Below are 15320 nucleotides of genomic sequence, written 5' to 3'. Positions count from 1 at the left end.
TAAAAAAGAATGAAATCTTGCCATTTGCAACAACCATGGATGGCTCTAGAGAATATAATGCTAAGTGAAATGAGTCTGTCAGAGAAAGACAAATACCATATGATTTCACTCATAGTGAATTTAAGAAATAAAACAAATGAACAAAGGGGGCAAAAAGAGTCTTAACTATAGAGGACAGTTACCAGAGGAGGAGGTAACTGTCCCCACCTATAGGAGAGGATGGGTGAAATTGGTAAAGGGGATTAAGAGTACATTTATCCTGATGTGCACTGAGTAATGTGTAGAATCTGTGAATCACTGTGTTGTACACCTGAAACTAATAGAACACTGCATGTTAACTACACTGGAATTAAAAACTTAATTTAAAAAACATTTACCCTTATTTTTCTTTTATAATGCTAATTATAGAGGAGTCACTTAGTTTATGTCTGCTAACTTTTAAATGGTAAATTCTTTAATTTTGGCAATTTTTTATCTTTTGAGGGCTGGAATTCTCACCTTTGTCATACTGTCTAGTAGCTTTCTTTCCTTAAACTTTCTCCAGCCTTAAGAGTGGAAGTTATTCTTTAGACCTAGCGCCTACTTTGAGGGGATTGGGGCTGAATTCTCTGAACTCTCCTTAACTTAAAACTTCAAGATATGTTGTCACAGAATTGATGCAGAGTGACCTACATAAAATTATCGTCTCTCCTCAACCACTCAGCTCAGATCATGTCAAAGTTTTTCTTTATCAGATTTTGCGAGGTAAGCTTTTCTTTGTGAAGAAAAAGGTAGTGTCACTGTATACGTGAAATGGTTTGCTTTTCATTTGAACTTTAATCTGACCTCCCAAGGCTTTCTTCTTCCCTAAAGACTTTTTTCTTTTGACCAAGGTCAAATATAATATTCTCTATACTTGATGTTAAATAAGAGGCTTTTTTAAGGGTGGCCAAATGGTTCTTATTTTCAGTGATGGAAGAGAAAGCCCTAATTCATGACTAGGTTAATCTAGGGAGTAAATAAGCAAGAGGGTTTGTCAAACCCCGTGGTCTGTCACAAAGTTTCCACTAAACAGCCTTTAGTAGGGGTATGTGACTGGCATCAGATAACTCAATTAAAAAGTAACTTGTGTCATCCAGACATTTATTCTTCAAACCAGCAGTACATAAGCCTGATCAAAGTGTTGGCTGGTGTACCTGAGTCCAATTCTAGAAAAACAAAATGACTCTTAAAGCCAGAGCATCAAGGAGACTGAGAAACAGCCAGCTAAATAATTCTCCAGGCTGGCTCACTCGAGAGCACCAACCTGATGGAGAGGCAGTTTGAGCCGACATTGATGGAGCTTCTTCTGGCCATCAGGTGTGTCCTTCGGAATTTTGCTGTTACAAATGGAGAATTAATTGTTTAAAGCTGAAACAGCTTCCTTACCTAGTAAAATATCCTCCCCCTGCCCCTCCCTCACTAGGATTTATAGAATTCAGACATTCTTTATAGAGGTTAAAAAGCATCTAACAACAGAATGAAAGCACAACGTTAAAACCACGATGTTCACTTTCTGTGGATTTGTTGACATTCTGTGGTGGGGGACAGAATAAAGATACTGGATACTGGATCTTTTTTTACACTTGAAAAAAATACATGATTTACTGTATTTTGTTCAGAAGACTCAGCCTTGAAGCTGTGACCTTTTTTTAGCAGTGCTACAACCCTCGGTCTTTTAAGGTGTCAGAAATATTGTAAAGTAATTAATTATTACCCTCTCGAATCTCAGTGGTGGAGAATACTACTGACAGACCTGGGCAGGTTGCTGACTTTTGTCTTCCCAGTAAAAATCTGCCCTGGGAAAGGCTCCCCGGTGGGTAATGGGAATCACAGGGTGACGGTACCAGCAGCACAGCTCCAGTGGCCAACCCACACCTAGGAGCAATTTGAGGACGTTCGTATGGTCAGCTTTAATTCCATTGCCTGAAAAGCTTATCTATATTTAAACCTAAATCATCTTTTGAATTATAGGCATGATCTGTAGACTGCGCAAGCCTTTGATGACACTTTATTTTACTGTCGCAAAATTACAGGTTTTTTGAGGTAGGGCTAAGTCTAGCTTTTAATAATGTTTATTAGGCCATCATTTAGAGAACAGTCTTAAATCCTGTACTCTCTGTTTCTGTGGTTTTCCCCCCAAATCACTGGTTGAGTGAAAGGAATTAAATATCTGCAATTAAATCCGTTTGTTATTTCAGGTTTGAAATATCTCCATTCAGCTGGCATTTTACATCGAGACATTAAGCCAGGGAATCTCCTTGTGAACAGCAACTGTGTTCTAAAGGTAGCTTTTCAGTTTATTTGAGTATCTGAGAAAAATTCAGAATGTCAAGGCAGGTTTAAGAGCAATGTGTTTTTGTGAAAGAGTTAAATGTGTTTTCATCGCTTTGCCAAAAATGAAAGAACCCAGGTTTCCCTAGCAATGTCACTAGTCATGGCCACAGTAACTGATTTGTAGTCTTGACTCATGGTTTCTTCATGATAGCTTGCATATGTTTTAGAAACACTGAAATTGGAATTACAATGTGACCAGAAAGAAGATGGAGAAGGTGATTTCTTTTTCAATTGTTCCATTGTTAAAAGAAGTACACATCAAAAGGAATATTGGAAAACCAGTAAGCTGTTTATATGAGAACGAAGTATGGCTTTTAAGAAACCTGTAGCATTTTTATACCCTGCGTGACTGAGGTAGTAAAGTAGGGAAGTGGAAACACAAGTGAAAGTACTAAGCCAGGAAAGGGTTAAATGTATTTGACAATATAGTAGCCAATCCTGCTACCCCCTCTGAGGGGGTATTGATTACAGGATTAATTGTAGTTAGTAGCTCCAAAATCTCAAGCCATCAGTTTCCATTTTACTTTCCCCCAGTGTCTCCATCCACCCACCCCCTCACCCCTGCCCGTTTTTTGTTAGAGTGAGTGGCTCACCAATTGCAAAATCCACATATGTGCGTCTCCCTGCCTCCAATAGAGAGATGTGTTCATGGAGCTCCTAGATCGGAAGAGAACCACCATACCTTCCCCATCATAGAAGGTAGAGATAAGGGCCTTCCTAGAGCTGTGCCATCCTGTGTAAGCAAATTTAAATTCCGTTTAGTTTGTGAGTGGCTACAGTATTACATGGTGCTTCAGTCTGCAGTAAATACTGTTAACGTTTCAACTGATGTATTTGAAAAAAACTGGTTTTTAAATGTTGCCTGCTTTATAAGTAATCAAGCTGTCATTGTTACTTAGCTTGATGGCAGTGAAACTAAATATTAAAAGCAAGTATATAAATGAATATCATTTTGTATTTTAAATGCTTTCTTTAAACTGTGGCCCAATTTTCTTTAAAAGCTGGTATGATATACTGCTTTAGGATAAAATTCTCCCTTCGTTATAGCCTTCAAGAACTGTTTCTGATTTAACTCTGGAAAGATTTTTTTTTTAACTATTTTTCATAATTTCCCTGAAAACAACTGGTGTCATAGTGCAGTCTCTTTCCACAGAGAAATTAATTGTCCCCAGTGTCCACTGAAGTAAATATTCTTTCTATAGGTCATTGAGTTCATTCCCCTGCTACCTTTCCCCTTTTTGAAGAGATCTGCAACCTATTCCCACAACCCTCATTGTAATTAAAAACAAAAACAAAAACAAAACAAAAACAAAAAACTTAAGAATTCTTTATTCTGTTCAGGCCAAATCAGTTTTATGACAATTTATGCCAGTTTTTTCTTATTTTGGTTTCTGGTTGGAGAATTTCACAAAGCATTTTGTGTAGAATGCTTGATGCCATTACCTGCTTGAAATCCGTTAAAAACAGTTTTTTAATGTTTATTTATTTTTGAGAGAGAGAGCACGAGAGCACACAAGCCAGGGAAACGCAGAGAGAAGGAGAGACAGAATCCCAAGCAGGCTCCACACCATCAGTGCAGAGTCTGATGCGGGGCTCAGATTCACCAACCACAAGATCATGACCAGAGCGGGATCAAGAATCGGGGGCTTAACCAACTACACCACCCAGGCCCCCCTGAAGTCTATTTTTTAAAATCATTAGTAATGGTGTTGTAACTTCTGGCTACATAAATGAGTAACTAGAGGAAAATGTCAATTATGAATAAACCAATACACAGATCAGGATAAATTGAAATTGTGCCCTGTTCCTTTGACTTGTCCAAGCTGCCTACTTTTAAAACCCAGAATGGTTAGGGGGCTTCTGGGGTGGCTCAGTTAGTTGAGCATCAGACTCTTGATTTCGATTCAGGTCATGATCCCAGGGTCATGGGATGGAGCCCCACATTGGGCTCTGCACTGAGCGTGGAAACTGCTTAAGGTTCGTTCTCTCTTTCTCTCTCGCTCTCTCTCTTTCTCTCGCTAAAATAAAAAAATAAAAATAAAACCCAGAATGGAATGTCAAGCTATGGACAAACTAATTCTGCCTTCTCAAATGTACAAATTCATCAAAAATAATTATGATAAAACATTTCTTTTAAATTATATCCTTTCATATTATGAATATATTTTATTTCCTATTAAGCACAAAATGGATAATTTTGTTGGAAATCTCATCATCTTTTTGGCTATCTGATCATATAAACTTCTTACTTTGGGTTTAGCTTGTCTTCCAGATAAATTGCCAAAAATGACTCCAGACTGATGTTTTTAACAAGGGACTTGCTTTATAACAAAATATTTTCTGTCCGGTGGGTGGTTGGTTGTTTTTTGTTGTTGTTGTTTTGTTTTTTGTTTTTTGTGGGTTTTTTTTACTCTAAATACAAGAATGATAGGAAAATGGATTAAAGTTCTTTGGTTTTTGTTTTGTTTTAAAAGATATCCTAAAACACCATGGCATTTTAAATATTATGTGTTATTTGAACCCTAGCCTTTGGGAGGATTTGATAAGCAACTTAATTTTTTTTTAATGTTTTTATTTATTTTTGAGACAGAGAGAGACAGAGCATGAACAGGGGAGGGTCAGAGAGAGGAAGACACAGAATCTGAAACAGGCTCCAGGCTCTGAGCCGTCAGCACAGAGCCCAACACGGGGCTTGAACTCACGGACTGTGCTATCATGACCTGAGCTGATGTCGGACGCTTAACCGACTGAGCCACCCAGGCACCCCGATAAGCAACTTATAGTTTGGTTGTTGTTTTGTTTTGTTTTGTTTTGTTTTGTTTTTGCTATGGTTTTCCAACTTTTTTTTTTTAGCTGTCAGACCCTTTTTTCAAATAAAATCGTAGGCTGGGACCTCAACTTAGAACAGTATTATTTTGTCGCTTCTAACACTGACTCAATGAAGTTAATCAGTGAGAATGCTAAAGTTTGGAAGACCGTTACTCTCTTGTCTTAGCCTCAGTGCTCCCCCTTTCTGTTTTGTTTGCCCAGTTTCGAGAAAGTCTTAATTCCTGAAAATAAGCAGAAGTTGCCATTGGTGGCACTGCTGTTGTCCACTAACAGCTCATCTTGGAACTGCAGCCTCTCAGTAAACAGAAGTAACAGGAAAAGATTCGTTTTTCGGTCTGCATGTAAATTAACCAATCTTCCTCATCTACTGTTGTGTCGCCAGGTTCCAGCATGCTGTCCAAAACTTGAGAGGCATTAAGTTAAATATTTACGGCACGAAGAAAAGAATGAACCTAGTGGCACTGGTATCCTACAGTGTGCCACATTTTGACATATTCACACATTTGAGTGTGAATTAGTATTTTAAAAATAGATACATGTGAAGTTTAGGGCTCAGTTTGATTTAAAGAAATTTTACTACGTGTATTCTGTAATGAGAGTGAACATAGTTCAGGAAGTCTTCAAGATTGGCTCTTTTTTTTTTTTTTTTCTTATAATACTTCCTCAAGAAGCCTTGAAAATACATAGTTTGGTTTCTACATTAAACCTAGAAATGTGCGTTGAGCTGTCTTTTTGGTTTAGTTATCAATTGAAAAGACATTAAAAGTGAGAAGAATATTTTTAAGATCATCATTTTATATAGAAATAAGGAAGTTTGAGCCTTTTTTCCCCTCTCTTATACCGATAAGATCAAATTATACATTGACACAAATATACCCTACCTGTATCATTGAAAACTTCTGAGTTTGGAGATCTATCATGATTTTAACTTTTTGGCTATTTTGTTTTACTTTACCATTTGTAAATACATGTGTCTCTTTAACAATATTTTGATAATCTTTTCTATTTAGATTTGTGATTTTGGATTGGCCAGAGTGGAGGAATTAGATGAATCCCGTCATATGACTCAGGAAGTTGTTACTCAGTATTATCGGGCTCCGGAAATCCTGATGGGCAGTCGTCATTACAGCAATGCTATTGACATCTGGTCTGTCGGATGTATCTTTGCAGAACTACTAGGACGAAGAATACTGTTTCAGGCACAAAGTCCCATTCAGCAGGTATGATTTTACTTTAGGCTTTAGTAGCTTTCAATTCTATTACAGATTTAAAGGAAAAAACCACCTTGCACACATGTCCTGGGCTTATTCATTGTACTGTCTGCATTACTTTTAGCAAATTCAGGTTCACTTAAAATTCAGAAAAGTTATGAAGTTGAAAATTACAGAGAGATTCATTTTGTAACTTACCGGCCTATTAGAGGGAGTGTTGGCTTTATTACTTGCGCTGATGCATGTAACCGTTTGCACAGGTGTAATCTTCAGTTGTTAGATTGTCTCTGTTCTTTCTAACTGAATGCGTCCAACTTGAAAATGTATTTGGTGGCTTAATGTACTTACTCTTTATGCTTAGAATATAAATTTTAAGTGTTGATTTCCTTAAATCTGAACATTTAGAAACATTTCTAACCTTTGTTTTGGAGCTACAATATTTAAATATGGCAGAGAACATTAGAAGCTTATTAAAGGTAGTTTTAAGAACCCATTCATGATACTTTATCTGCCCTAAGAGCTAATTCATTATCATATTTTCTTGCGATAATTCCTAAGTATTTTTTATCCATAAATTCTAACAATGCAAACATAAAGTTTGCATTAGAATAATGTAACAATGATGGACTCAGGCTGCAGAATCAAATCGATGGGTTCTAGTCGTAGCTCTGCCACTTACTGTCTAGTCATTCTCAGGCAAATTAGAAGGTTCTGAGGACTGTTGTGCAGATCAAATAAAGCTGGAAACGCGGCCAGGCACACAGTGAGCTCTCAGCAAATGTTAGCAACTGTGAGAGTGGTGCTATGCCAGGATGATAGGTATGCAGCAGTAAATAAGACAAGGTTAGTTCCTGCCTTCGTGAAACTTGCACATGAGACAGAAAATAAAGTCTACAAATAAACATAAACCTAAATAATGATAAATTGTGTGAAGAAAAATTGAACCAGGGGATGACAATGGAGCAGAGCAGTGCTAAAGGATTCTCTCTCTGAAGGGATGACATTTGAGGAGTACTCAAGTGAAATGGGGGAGCGAGATATTGGGAGTGTTCCAGGAAAAGGGACAACCCACATAATTACGCCTCTGAGGCAGGAACAAGTGTGGCATGTTGGGGGGATGGCACAATCAAGTAGGAGGTTGTAGGAGACAAGGTCGGAGGGAGAAAGAGCGCCTGACTGTGATGACCTGATAAGGACTTTGGACTTTATTCTGTCCAAATTGTAATGGAAAGCGGTATGAAGGTTTTGAGCAAGGGAGTACTGAGATTTGATTGATCACATTGTAAGAGATCACCCTGACTACTGAGTATCTTTGTAAATAATTCATGCACCTGACCCAAAATGGAATTGTTTCTACAAAGAATTAACTGATACATTAGAAACTGTATATGCTATGATCAGCATTTAGTTATTTTTCTGCTAAACATTCCAAGTCTATTTTTATCAAATTTCCATCTTAAAAATTGATCCTAGTGATAAAAAATTGTCATATATAATTTTAATGTTGGGTACTATTGACAGTACCCACTTCACTATTCGATTTTTTTAGAGAGTAGATTTTAATGGACTTACCTGTAAGACCATCATGTCTGCACATAAGCAGCTGCCATACAGAAAAGCTTAAATAAAAGTTAAGGTGTTCAAATCCTGTATATTGAACCAGGATCTTGGGTTGCTACTGAAAAGACTGTGTGTGTGTGTGTGTGTGTGTGTGTGTGTGTGTTGTGTGTTGTGTGTTGTGTGTTGTGTCTTGTGTGTGTGTAAAACAATGTATGCAGGAACTGGCCTGGGATTCAGATACCTTATTTTCTAGAGAAATGCATGCGTCTTGAATTTGCCAGTGTGATGTAGCCAGTAACAGATAACACTATCTATCATCAGTGTATTTTAGTATGAGAAGTCAAGATCTAAAATAGGAAAAGAGGCTAACTTCTAAATGGAAGTAGTCATTTTCTGTAGCATTTTCTCTGTATCTTTGAGAAATGAAAACCCTAGGTGCTACAGTACATAAAAATATTTCTCATCCATGGATCTAACCCATTGTAGACAACTTTCTGAATGTTTCCATTTGTTTTCATGAGCCAGTTATTTTCTTCTGCCTTTACGTTAGTAGTTAGAGGTCCATAAGTATCACCAACACACTTTTCCCAAAAGGCTTTGTGTAGAGATCTTTTATGGAAAACAAGCTACTTGATCATCCCCATTATCCTGGAGGACAGTGATCCTTATATAGATCTCATAGTTTTGATAAGTGCAGAAAAATGGTGCTTTAGGGGCACCTAGGTGGCCGGTTAGTTAAACATCCAGCTTTGGCTCAGGTCGTGATCTTCCAGTTCATGAGTTCTAGCCCTGCATCGGGCTCACTGCTGTCAGCACAGAGCCCACTTTGGATCCTCTGTCCCCCTCCCTCTCTCTGCCCTTCCTTTGCTTGGGCTCTCTCTCTCTCAAAAACAAATAAACATTAAAAAAAAAAAAAAAGGAAATAAAATGGTGCTTTATATCTGGCAATCCCAGTACCAGAAAATGAAGTATTCTGTAGGTAGGAATTTTCCGTCCTGGAAGAATCCGAATGACATATTATTGCTAATTAGGTTATGAAGTTGGAAGAGTTTTAGCACTACAGAAAATTGTGGAGGTGGTGTCCGACCTACCAAGACTTGTGAGAAGACCATTTTTTATTGTGCTTTGCTAACTAAGTGTGGTCTTATTCAGTATTATAGTTTTCTAAGAACCGCAGTTTTCTGCCAGTGTAAGAGATTTCTAGCATACCTAGAATGTAAATGAGGTGTTCTGGCCACACATCAATAACTTAGCTTTCATTTCAGATGTGAATGTTCTGAGTAGTTCCTAAATCACAGCTGCCTGATTTATGGATTAGCTCCTTGATGAGCCTGAATCCTTTGGAAGCATGAGAATCCATTCTTTAACTGTTTGAAAAGAACAGTTATTAGCCAGGAGCAAAAGAGCAGTTCACCTCTGCAAGGATCATAGATACTATGATATCAAGACCCAGGGTAGGTAGATGCAGACTCCTAAACTACTATAGCCTTAGGATGCCATGCTTGCCGAAACATAGTTCATTTCTGTCATCTGGATTCCTAATAAAAATATTTTTCTGGCCTTTTAAAAGTAGTCCAGAAAGTGAACATAGGGGCTCCTATCAGTTAATTTGGAATTTGCCTTAAGGTGGTGTTGTGTTTTTTTCCCTCCAAATTAGGTCCTTGGCCTTGAGTGATTGAAGAGTAATGGAAAGTTGTTTCCATGAGATCTTACTATATCCATCTGTATTTCATATTTCCTTGTAGTTGGATTTGATCACGGATCTTTTGGGCACACCATCACTGGAAGCAATGAGGACGGCTTGTGAAGGCGCTAAGGCACACATACTCAGGGGTCCTCATAAACAGGTAACATGATAGGGTGGGGATCTGTATTTGGTAACCATCTGGGCAGGATTTCTCTTCCGACAGAATAATGAGTTAAGACTGTTTAAACAAGAACATTACTTACGGGTTTTATTTATTTTTTGTGTCATGGTCACAAATAAGAAAATGTTAAAATATTTGTCAAACTAAATAAAATACCATAATCCCCAGTGCTTTAGGAGAAAATAAATACTGTGTAGCACCTAAATGACCCCTGGCTTTTTGTCTCCTGGTTTTTGATGTGTCTGGGAAAATTACTGGGGGTGGAGCTTTCACTCCAGTGCCATACCTCGTACATGTACATCAAGATGTCTTTTCTAAATACTGAGCCAAAATACTCGGTACCTCTTACTCCAACTACGAGGATGAAGCTATTTCTACTGTACTCTTTCCACTAACACAGAATCAGATGTAAATGTTTTTAGAAAAGAAGTATGGAGAGAGATTGCCAGATTTGTACTGATCAATATTACTTATAACCAGACAAGTCACTGTTGAGGAAGACAAGACGGCTTTTATCTCCACCTGTTGGTTTAGCAGCATTTTTTAGAAGCACTTTTCCTAATCCACTTTGGACAGAACAGCTTAATGATGTGAAGAGTGAGCAAGGAAAATACTTTTCTCGGGAACAGCAAACTAAACAGAAAAGAGGAGGCTTGAACAAGAAGATTCAGCAGCTAATTTTCCTGGGCTCTGCCTTGGTTTCTTTTAAATTGGGCATTTAGATGATCTGATGGATCATCAGGACTGATTGATCTGAATGACCAAATGGCAGACTGACTTCGGCTCTCCTCTCAGATTACCAAACAGACATTTAAGCAAGGCCTTGCCTTCCCCTGGCAGTTTCTCTCTGTAATTCCAGTGTGAATCCACAGCTTCCATTCTCACAGGCATAAAGGGCAATGGGTAAAGCGTGTTCTCTTCTAAAACCAGCCCGAACTAGAAAAATAGAGATGTAGATGCTGGGATTTTAAATAGCCCCCTGCCGGTTACATCCCTCTATTGCATTTACTTTATAAACTATGAAATAATTTCGGGTCCTAATTCTCTTAGAAAAGCACACAGTAAGTCTTAACCTAGAGAAAGGTTCTGTATTAATATAAGGAACCCAAAAGATCTATTATGTTCTATTTATTGGCCGTCATCAGGAATATTAAAGAAATTTATCAATACCTCATGGTGAATATGCCCTTGGAACTAGCAAAATAATTTTCCTGTTTTACTGACCTCTTTAGGTCTTTCCTGACTAAAAGCAGCCAGTAATGAAATGTGATTAAGATCACATACCCTGGTGCCACCCTTCCAACTCTAGAGGAATTTTAACTATTGCTAGTGGTTGCCAGCTAATTAATCCTTTGTCAGAGCTGCTAAACAGCAGCTGAGAGAGCAAGGCTTCCTAAGGAGTTTCCTGCCTGCCTTCTAGAACAGCTGGAAAATGTAACATACTGCACCAAAAGCAACTGCTGTCCTTTGAGCATTCCTGGCAAGTGAGTCCTTTTCCTACTAGAAATTTTAAAAATCTGTTAGTTATACAGGGCGCCTGAGTAGCTCAGTCAGTTAAGCATCTGATCCTTGGTTTCATCTCAGGTCGTGATCTCACAGTTGGTGAGATCAAGCCACTCTGCTGATGCCACGACGCCTACTTGGGATTCGTTCTCTCTGCCTCCCCTCCACCCCCACCTCAAAATAAATAAACTTTAAAAAATAAAAATAAAAATCTGTTAGTTGTAAAAACCTAGAAATTTCAATTAAATACAAAAATAATAAATATATTATTGTCTAAAATGAAGGAGGGGAGAAAGAAAAATTTAAAGTTCTATATTTATTTAACCAGTTAAATAGGTTAAGATGTTAAGCAGAATTTTTTTCCTATACATTTTTGCATGAATTGGCCTCTTAACAGTAATGCCTCCTAGAGTTTATTATTTTGTTTATCATTAAGATTAGTGATGGTCTTAAGAGAACTCCACAGTAAAACTTAGGGGTAGCCCTGGCTAGTCTTGCTGTTAGAATATTTTGGTTTTGAAGAGACTAGTGGGGTGGAAACAAACTAGGAGACCATTTTTGCCCAGAGGCTAGATACACTTTATACAAAACTTTAAAGTTTTATCTTTAGATACTATTATAACCAGTGCCAGAAATGGTGTCCTGAATCAGGTGTTCATAGGCATTGAACACTAATCCAGGTAGATTTGTATATCATATATAATTGAATGTAAATAAACTTAGCATATTACTTCGTTCCATTTTTCCCCCAGTATGAAATTCAGGTTTTTATCCACATTTGCTAGTAGATCTTTATACCACCATTACCCTCAAGAGAAGTTAGCAAACCCTTGAAGCTCTTCACTTAAGCCATCAGTCAGACTCTGCCTTTTCCCTTCCCACTCTCTACCCCTTCCCTTATACCCATGATGCGTATCCTTCATGCCTCTTGGCCTGTTAGCAACTGCTTAAAGGTATCTCCATTCACATTACAGCCACTTAGACCTGAGATTGGAAGACACATACACACCCACACACAAGTATATTGGTATGTAGCCATTTGGATCTTTTTCTTAACTTTAAAAAATTAATTGGGTTCCAAATCCAGTATATACACTATAGCTTGTGTGGTTCTGTACATCAAGACTGTTCTGCAAAGGACATAGTTCTTAGCTCAGCGTTCCACACCAGATACATACTCTGTTGTATTTCTTTGGTCTTCAGTGATTAAGAGTGCAGGCTGTGGTGTCAGTCTCAGGCTCACCACAGGGCACAACATGATGATGGTGTCCCAGGAGTCGTACGCTACGGTTTTCAGACAGAATGAATTGTGAATCCTGCCTCTACCGGTAACTCACTTTGTGACCTTAGGCAGATTACTTAACTTCTGTGTGCCTCAATTCATTCATCTATAAAATCAGAATAAAAATGATTCCTACCTCATTAAATTATTATAATGATAAAGAGATAGATAGTACATGCAAGGAGAGCATAGAATAGTGTCTGGTATTCTGAACACTTAATAAATATTAACAATTAAAATTCTCACCATAAAATGGTAGGTATAGCTTGTGATTTTTTTCTTAAGTTTTTTTTTTTTAATGTTTATTTTTGAGAGAGAGAGCGTGAGCGGGGGAGGGACACAGAGAGAGGGAGACCCAGAATGTGAAGCAGGCTGCAGGCTGCAGGCTCCAGGCTGTCAGCACAGAATCCGATGTGGGGCTCCAGTTCCCGAACTACGACATCATGACCTGAGCCGAAGTCGGTCATGACACCGACTGAGCCACCCAAGCACCCCAGCTTGTGTTGTTTATTTTTGAAGTAACGTAGTATGATCAAGTGGAGTTTGTCCCAGGAGTGCAAAGATGGTTCACCTACAGAAAATCTATTAATGTATTTTTTGACATTTTAAGTGAGAAAAATCATGATTATCTCAATTGATGCAGAAAAGGTATTAGATAAGGTTCATGCTTTTTATGTATTACCATGATAAAAGCTTTTTTTACAAAAACCTATAGATAATTTCAGAAGAATTTCTTTTTTAAGTGTATGATTGAGGCAGAATGAGCTATATTCTCATTCTGATGAAAGTGCATGCACACAGTAAAAACCTCTAACTTTTAGACAGGACTCATAATTCTCAGTGAAGCTGCTTAGGCTCTTGGAGGTCTTCACAGGGCAAAAGCTATACCTCACTGTACTTATTCTGATTACTTGATGTAGAAGTTAGATGAACCACATTTAAACTTGGGAGGGATGCTAACATTTCGATACAAGTTTTTGAGTTTGAATTACAAAAAGAAAAACCTAGCTTTTTTTCAGGTAATTCCCATTTAAGGAGCTACTCAAAGTTAGATGGAGCTAACCATTCTTTACTAACAATAATCATTGCTAACAATACTTACATATAATTTTATACACACACACACACACACACACGCACACACACACGTCATTGCCCGAACCACTTCTTGTACATTAGTTCATTAAATCCTCACAGCACTGTAATGTACCATATTCATCGTTCCTTTTTATAAATAGGAGACGGAGGGTTACAGAGGTCAAGCAATGTGCTTAAGGTCATAAGCCAGGTGTCAAAAGTAGGTTTCTCTAATTCTAAAACCTGTTCTTAGCCAGTATACGCTGCCTGGCACATATACCTTCACAGCAGACTTTTTAAATTTTATTTGTTTATGCAAATGATATATGAGTACATGTAAAATACAAATTTTACGGAGAATTCGTCATCCCTAGCTACCCCTATACTATCCCAGTTACCCCTGGATTAATTTGAGGACATCTTCCCAGACATATTTTTCTATGCTTTTATTTACACATATTTGTACAAACAGCAATATTTACTGTTGTTTGTTGGGACTTTTTAAAAAATATAACCATTCCTATACAAAAGGAGAATCAAATCGGCTGTTTTCTTTGAGTCACAGATTACTGTCTCAAATTAATTTACTTGTGTGGTTGATTAATATACCTATCTCCATACAGCGTATCAATCACTCTTTTCAGTGAAACTCAGTTACAACTGGCTTAAGGGGAAAAGGAAACTTACTGACTCCTGCACCTTTTTATATGAAGTTGTTGAGCTACAACTGACTTCAGGCCTTGCTGATTCAAGTAGTCAAGTGATGTTCCAAGCCAGGAATCTGACCCTTCTCTGTTTTGTTTTCCCCTGTGTGTTTATAAAAATGGAACCAGCAGTCCAGGTGTATATTCTACTAACATATCAATCCTTCAGGAAAGAGCTTTCCCGGTTAGATCTAGAAAAAAATATTTGGAAGGTCACTGATTCACTTATGAATATGTTTGATTATAAGCAATAGAAAATCTTGCTTACAGGGGCGCCTGGGTGGCTCGGTCGGTTAAACGTCCGACTTCGGCTCAGGTCATGATCTCACGGTCCGTGAGTTCGAGCCCTGCGTCGGGCTCTGTGCTGACAGCTCAGAGCCTGGAGCCTGCTTCAGATTCTGTGTCTCCCTCTCTCTCTGCCCCTCCCCTGTTCATGCTCTGTCTCTCTCTGTCTCAAAAATAAATAAATGTTAAAAAAAAATTAAAAGAAAAAAAAATCTTGCTTACAGTGGTTTAAAGAAATAGGGGTTCATTTTTTTCCTCATATCAAGAGGTCCAAAGGTAAGCAGTCTGGAGCTGGTCTGGCAGCTCGCTTATGTCATCAAGGACCTAGTTTTTTTCTTTCTTGCTGCTCTTCCATCTTTAGAACATCAATTTCACACCCTCTTGCTTATCTTGGTCACAAAATGGCTGTAGCTTGTCCAGAAATCCTATTCACATTGAAAACAAGAAAATGGAGGAAAGAGGGAACGCTAGTAGTATGTGTCCCCTTTATCAGGAAAGAAAATTTTCCCAGAAGCCTGCCTAGTGAATTTCTGCTTACATGTCATTGTCTGGAACTATGTAATATGTAACTTCCCAGATGCCAGACAAGCTAAAAAAAAAAAAAAAAAAAAAAAAATTGAGTATTTTCTATCTCCTCTAATAAAGG

General features: G+C 37.9%; 1 protein-coding gene across 1 annotated transcript in view; it reads left to right on the top strand.

The window, feature by feature from the left end:
* Positions 1–15320, top strand: part of NLK (nemo like kinase) — a 162646-nt gene that overhangs the window by 132137 nt on the left and 15189 nt on the right. The window contains exons 4-7 of the mRNA XM_027034481.2: positions 638–744; positions 2220–2305; positions 6195–6404; positions 9701–9802. Coding sequence (XP_026890282.1) covers positions 638–744; positions 2220–2305; positions 6195–6404; positions 9701–9802 — 505 coding nt within the window. The remainder of the gene's footprint in view (positions 1–637; positions 745–2219; positions 2306–6194; positions 6405–9700; positions 9803–15320) is intronic.

This window comes from Acinonyx jubatus, chromosome E1 (genome assembly GCF_027475565.1).
Source record: "Acinonyx jubatus isolate Ajub_Pintada_27869175 chromosome E1, VMU_Ajub_asm_v1.0, whole genome shotgun sequence".
NCBI lineage: Eukaryota > Metazoa > Chordata > Mammalia > Carnivora > Felidae > Acinonyx > Acinonyx jubatus.
The sequence above is the reverse complement of the archived record's forward strand: the minus strand, read 5'-3'. Positions and strand labels throughout refer to the sequence as shown.